The sequence below is a fragment of the Pezoporus wallicus genome, unplaced genomic scaffold (genome assembly GCF_028554395.1).
Source record: "Pezoporus wallicus isolate ANWC-B61680 ecotype Strahan unplaced genomic scaffold, APGP_CSIRO_Pwel_v1 contig_13748, whole genome shotgun sequence".
NCBI classification, from domain to species: Eukaryota; Metazoa; Chordata; class Aves; order Psittaciformes; family Psittacidae; genus Pezoporus; species Pezoporus wallicus.
Window position 1 is genome coordinate 52,703 of NW_026636988.1, and position 6,814 is coordinate 59,516.

The window sequence follows — 6,814 nt, forward strand, 5'->3', positions numbered from 1 at the left end:
ACCGGGCTTCCTAGACAATTTGATTACAAAGTGGAGGGGCTTTCAGTTGCTTACTGTAAGCACAATAGCATCCACAGCATCCTTTAGGGACCTGAGCATCTGAGGAGGGGTTATGAGCGGGGATTAGCAGTACCTCTTCCTCTTATTCAACCTGCATAGGCCAAGGAGGTCTCTGGGGGGTTTATTTCAACCCTGGGAAAAAGAGCTGAGCTCGGTTGATCTCAACCCGGTTGTGATGGGTAAGATGAGAGCTCCTGACCCCCTGGGGCTCCTCACTCCGGGATTTACCACCAGACTACACCTGAAACTTAGAGCTCCAAAGCCGAACTGGGGATGGAGTCCATCTCTCCAAAGGACAGAGAGAGGAATCAGGAGAGCTGTGTTTTAAAAGCACTCCCTGAGGAGTGCAACGTTGCCCGTGCCTCTGCATCTCATTTTCAAAGCAGAAGTATCAATATTTAGCCAAGAAATCTGTTTGTTATGGACAAGGCTTGTAAACTGCTTTGAGATGCTTCTGGGAAGGCAGATGTGGGAAGAAAAACCTTGTTGTTTTTCAAAGGAGTTTGCCACACACTCATTATGAAAGAAACACGACCAGCAATCCATCCTGTTGCTGCTGCCGCCAGGCTAATTCGTGCTCAAATCTCAGCACCTCTCCTTCGAGCTCCTCAAGGCAGGTTCTGCAGGGTGGTAATGCCCTCTTTACAGCTGGAGAAAGCAGTGGAACCCCAGGGCAGTGGAAGAGTCACACCTCCAGCCTCGCTGGACCACAGAGCCCAAATGTGAAGTGGTTTAGCAGCAGAGCCACGCACAGATCTCTTAAGACCTGACTCATTTCCCTTACTCTGATCATGCTGCTCCCTACATCAAAGAGCTAGATTTACCCATCTGCACATCTGTTGCTATGACTGCTGCTGTTTAACTGAAAAGGTGAGGGATTTAGATAGGAAATCACCCCCAGCTCTGCTTAGGAAGGAAGATTATCACTGTTGAGTTATTATAGTAGCAGGACTGAATGCCACGGGACTGAATGGCACGACGGAAGCCCACCAGGCATTGTCTAACGGCTTTCACCCAGAGCCAGTTAAAGAAGGAGCCACCTGCAGGGTTATTGTTGTCTTGATACCTTGAAGGCAGCTTGAAGTGTGTAATGTGCACGTGAAAAGTCAGTCCTTGCAACGAGTACAGGTAAGGAGGGTTAAGTGTATACCTGTTACGACAGCTCACGCTGCGTTGTAGCTAATGCTGAATGGCTTCACTCTACCTGCACATTTGAAAGAGCAGGGGGGGGAAGGAGGCCCAGGAAACCCAAATTCCTTTCTTTGCTATGAAACTACCTGCGGGATGTAAAACCACTCAAAGACACATTTGATCTTCTTTATTGCAGTGCACATAAAAGCAGCATCTTACAATGGGAGAGGAGCTCGGGTCTGAAAGTCTGGCCTTGTTTACACTCCCACCTCCAATGAGGAATGAGTTAAGGCAACGTCAAAAGCATGGTACAGATACCTAATTCCCCCATTCACTCATCTTTGCCAAGTTCTTTGCCCATCTGTGAGACAGATTAAGCTTCTGTAGCGCAGCGAGCAGAGCCCAGCTGAGATGAAGCACGCTATCCGCACAGATCCCCGGAGCTCACCTACATCAACTTTCCTAAGCATGTGCTTTAGCAAAGATTCAGCTAAACCAGTTCAAAAGGCAGGAAATGGGGAAGATTTACTGCACGGCAAAAGCAGCACCCACAGCATCCCTAACGCTGCATCCCAATGCCCCAGCAGTCGGCTGGGAGGAGCAAGGACTCGAACTCCATGATCCCTATGGGTCCCTTCCAACTCGAGATGCTCTATGGTGCAGCCGTATCATGTAAGGGCTCACATGGGAAGTAACTGCAGAGTAGCTGGCATGCCATAAACTCACAGCCTAGTTTACTGCCCAAATAACTTCGCCACATAGAGCTCAGAGGCAGCCCTGGGCCTGATTGTTTCCACTTCCCTGCCTCACCGGGAAATGCCAGAATTAATTGAGAACATTTGTAAATGTTCTAGGCTGCTGAATCACTGCTTTCGCCAGAAACGGAGCCCTCATCCACCTCCCTGTCACTTCGCTGCTTCACAGACTCAGAAGCCTTTATGCAGGAGACTGTTGCTGCAAGGGAGATGCGAGTGCCAATCCAGCCTGGCAGCCAGCGCGGTAACTTTGACAGCACAGCAGCATCTCTGGATGCCAACCTTCCTCCACTCTAAAGCTTCCTGCGGAGCAGGGAAAGCACCTCTTAGGAGAATGCCATGCTTTGTTTTCTTTTCTAAATGAGACTGAGGTCTCCAAGACACAAAGCTGTTGACATTGATAACTTGCTTAAAAGCAGAATCCTGCGGAATTGTCACCAAAATGGCCAACAGCATTGCATCAGATTGTTTAACACAACTATTCCTATGGTATAACCAAGATAGAGCAGGTTACAGGCAGAGCTGGGGCTGCAATCACAGCAGAGCTGGAATTCCAGGCTCCGTAGCTTCTCCAGGGGCTCCTGGTAGTGGCATGAAGGGCACTGAATGAACCTGCTCCTCTGTGTAAGTACAAGCGTGCTCCGTACTCACCACCCGGGCGGCTCTCTCTTGAGATTCACACTTCCGACAGAACCAGGGTCCGGTAGGAACCTGGACAATTCCATAGCAAGCTGGAAGAAGAGCAAAGAGAGTTCATTAGATCATCTTTAAATCAACCATTTCATATGTCAGGGGTATACAAAAGGTTGCCAGAGCTGTTGTCTCTCAGAGATGCGTGTCAAAACCCCAAAATGACATCTACAGCATATTTTATTCCTCTTTCAAGTTTCCATACCCAGCAACAGGGGGCATTTTCCAAGAGATCCATTTACACAAGCTTTCCAATAAGCTCATGCCCAGGATGAGAAATTCCTGTGGAAACCTGGCCTAAGCAGGAATGGAGTGCTTCATCAACCGTGGCTACCTCTGGCCTAGGGAACACAAACAGAGTCATTTCTTACCTCTGAAGAGTCATTATCATTCTAAATATAACATTGGGAAAAGGATGGCTATGAAGCCCCTTAACCAGAAACAGGACTGAGATTAAATCTCAGCACAATGAAGGAAATACTCTCCATGAGAATTCAGACAGACACCAAGCAGAACTGGCTCCGGGTCCAGCCTTTCCCAGCAGGCTTCCAAAACCACTGAGTTCAGGCTGTTTAGGACTACTCCTGTGAGCAGGTTCTGCGTCAATACAAGTCCCCAGCTGCTAACCCAACAGATCTGGTTTTATCCAGCTATACCTCACATCCCTCTTGCTTTCTACATCACTACTGATGCTCTCGGGGTCTATCCTCTGCAAGCTGCAGCTCCCACTTCTTTCCAATTAGCCCATCTCGGATGGGGCAACACTGCTTGAAGATTGTTCACCTTCTTCTGCGATCTCCTCCCTCTAACTCTCCAAGGATGGTCTTTGTGAGTCCCAAAGGAAGCGGTTCTGACCCTCAAAGGGCTCTTAGCCACCACTTAGCCACCAAACCAAGTGGGTTTAAAGCAAAAGAGGCTGGGGAAGATAGTGGTAAGAAGAGTACGCATCTCAGACAAGGGTATGGGAGTCTCCTAGGAAAGAACAAATTATATCTTCCTTTTCCCACCTTCAAATGCGAGCTAGCAGTTGGAATGGCATCCCAGTCACTTGAGACATTTGAAACTAGGTTGGACAAAGCATCTGAAAATATCCTGCTGGAAGCAATCCTGTGATGCTCCCCAGGGGATGGACCAGACACGACCCGCAATAGGTTCTCTCCATCTCTCTAAGGTCTGTTATCCCACATGAGGCAGGAAAAGGAATGCAATTGTAGAGTTAAACTGAAAGAGCTGACTGTGAGATGAGCCAAGGCGTACGCACAAGAAAATAGAAGCTACATGAAAGCAATGACAGAGGAGTCTGGGTCCATCTTTAGCAGCGGGCTTAGGGCCAAAGGCAAGCACTCAGCTGGAGCCAGTGTGAGCTTCTGTGCCCGCTGCTTCGAAAAGGAAGGAAACAAGGAAGGAGGAAAGCCAGGAGGAAAGCAGACCACGAGTACGGCAGAGCTGACCATATGATTCATAAGCGTTCTTAACTATCTTATTAGAGCTCCATTTCAATCAGATGGTTTTGTTAACGTTCCGAATTGGTTCCTGGGTAGGCAAATTCCTAAGCACCATCACAGAACTGGGATTGGGACTTTTAAAAGTCAGCCCTAAAGCGTAGCTATAAAACAGGGTTTTTTTAACTCCAGTGTTCTTTAGCTGTACAATCATATCAAAAGGTTAACTTTGGTTTTGCTGATATCCAAGCAGCACAGGCACCAAACCCTGGGTGTGATTGCACCGAATGAGAGAGACGATCCCCTCCAGTGGTTTGTTTCTACTTCAGAAATAAAAGCCCACCAAATCACCACACTACTAAGAGGGTTATGAGCAGGCTTTAAAAAGAGGGTTGAAGAACAGGGGCTACACACTGCTACACTGCATATCATAGGATCACAGGATGGTTTGAGTTGGGAGGGACCTTAAAGTTCATCCGGCTCCAACTCCTGCCATGGGCAGGGACACTTCCCACTGGAGCAGCTTGCTCCAAGCCCCTGTGTCCAACCTGGCCTTGAGCACTGCCAGGGATGGGGCAGCCACAGCTTCCCTGAGCAACAAATGCATTACTATATCCTGAAGGATATCCAGGGCCTAAGCAGACAGTTGGGGTTTCCAGGCATGCAAGCGATGCCCTTCCTGAAGCTTTTCGAACATGTTCCAACTCCACCAAAACAACAGCAGGGCAAAACCATCCAATCACCAGACCTGCGCAGGCCTAGGAACAGGCACCCTAAAAGAATAAAAGCATGGTGCATGTTCTTCCACCTGTGAAGCTGTCCTTTGCCGGTAAGCAAAAGTGTTTCTATTCATCTTGGGAGTGGGCAGAAGGATGCCAATGCCCTTCATCTCCCTCCAAAAAAAAAAGAGAGCAATGAAGAAACCTGTTCTCTAGCATGGGGTTTGATAAATAATGAGAATTGTAGACTTCTAACAGTGAAATTAAACCAGAAAGAAGCATCTTTCCATAGGGAAGTTCTGCCAGGTCCTCAGGGCTGCTTGATGCCAGGAGACACCTGAGCATCACCTCGGACTGAAGAGAAATCCCCACAAGCTTCACTTCCTCATTGTAACTCCCCTCTAGTCACCTGGTTGTAAGCGACTTCTTAATAACCCCGTGAGCACGGACACACCAAACGCAGGGGAAGCAAAAGCAAGCCCAAGCTCCGGACCCAGAGCGCAGCGGAGCTGGAACCAGGAGCATGCATCAAGGCACCGAGGGAGCGCTTGTACAGGAAGAGGCTGGCGATGTGCTGGTGGATGGATGGGATAATAATAGATGGAAAAACAGACATGCCAGATGAGCCCAGAAACCTTCGTGCTATTCAAAACAACGCAGCCAGGGTAATCACGGTGCCTTTCTGCTGGCGTGGAGCGAAAGCAAACCCATATCCTTTTAATCTCGCTGTTGTTGTTGTTTGGGTGGGAGACCCGAGGACAAACTTTCCACTCCGGTGCCGTGTGTTAGGGGCGTGCTCCAAGTCATTTAAAATGCAAATCACCCGCAGCACCGCGAGCAGAGGGGCTGCCCTCCTACCGCCCGCCCCGGGGGTTACCGGAGGGTACCGGACCCCCCCTCCAGCCCCGTTCCCCGGGGCTCAGAAGCCCGCCCTACCCGATGGAACGGGGAGGGATGGGGGGGGGAACCCGGCTCCGCCGCCCCAGGAGGCACCACCACCACCACCACCACACACCCCCCCCCGCGGCTCCCGGTAACGAGCACCCCCGGAGGTGCGTGTGTGTCTTGTGTCCCCCCCCTCGCCATCCCCGGCAACCGGGGCGCAGCTGATGCCCGCCCCGCTCCCCCCGCGGCTCCTCCGCCGAGCCAGGCCGGCGGCGACACCGTTATTTGGAACAATAGGGATAAAACAAAGCCCCCCCTCCCGTCCCCCTTCGCCTCCCCCGTGTGTGTGTGTGTGTCCCGTCGTCCCCCCCCTCCCCGTCACCTTCCCCTTGGCCTCCTCGGGGAGCCCGGCGGCGGAGGCGGGGGGGAAGGCGGCGGCGGCAGCGGCCCCGCGGTGCCCGGTGCCGGTCGGGTCGGGGCCGAGCCGGGCTCCGGTGCCTTACCTTGGTGCACCGCCACATTGCAGCCGTGCCCGTCGCAGTACACCAGCGGGTTCTCCGCCCAGCCCCGCTCATCAGAACAGACACAGCAGCCTCCCACCATCTCCTTCATACTTCCATGAGGGTTTCCTTCCCCCCCCCCCCCCGCCTCCCTTACGCACACACTCCTCCTCCCTCCTCCTCCTCCTCCTCTCTCCTCCTCCTCCTCCGCTCTCCCCCCGCCCCGCTCGCAGCCCCGACGCCCTTCGCGGGGGTTGCGGGGTGTTCGACACCCCCCGGGCAGCGCTGGGGTTGGGGGGGGGCTTCGGGGCCAGCCTATGGACACACAGAACCCCCCCTCTTTCCCCCGTACAATCATGGCTCCGCTAAAAGCCGAGGTTCGTGTGCTGCACGCAGGCTGGTGCGGGTGCGTTCCTCCCCGTGCCTGTGTGTGTGTGAGAGATGATTTAATTGTATTATTGGTATCAGTATTGTTTTTACACACAAACACATCCCCACCACCACCACCAACCCCCCCCCTCCGGCCGCTTTACGCCGCATCTCCGTGTTTTTGTTCTCCCCTCCCTCCCGAGCAGGAATCCGAGTGTGCAGCCGGGTGTGCAAACCGCTGGATGCGTGCCCGAGCCAGCCAA

The 6,814-nt window shown here is 52.2% G+C and overlaps 1 protein-coding gene across 3 annotated transcripts in view; it reads right to left on the minus strand.

Annotated features, from left to right (window-relative positions):
* MLLT6 (MLLT6, PHD finger containing) overlaps positions 1-6,319 on the minus strand; it is a 42,702-nt gene extending 36,383 nt beyond the window's left edge. For 2 of the 3 annotated variants that reach the window (XM_057402605.1, XM_057402606.1), the window contains exons 1-2: positions 6,186-6,300; positions 2,598-2,677 (exon numbers count right to left, since the gene is read on the minus strand). In XM_057402605.1, the coding sequence (XP_057258588.1) occupies positions 2,598-2,677; positions 6,186-6,294 (189 nt within the window). In that variant the 5' untranslated portion in view covers positions 6,295-6,300. Of the gene's footprint in view, positions 1-2,597; positions 2,678-6,185 lie in introns of all 3 variants that reach the window. The other variant, XM_057402604.1, reaches the window with a different exon arrangement.
* Positions 6,320-6,814: the final 495 nt, after the last annotated feature.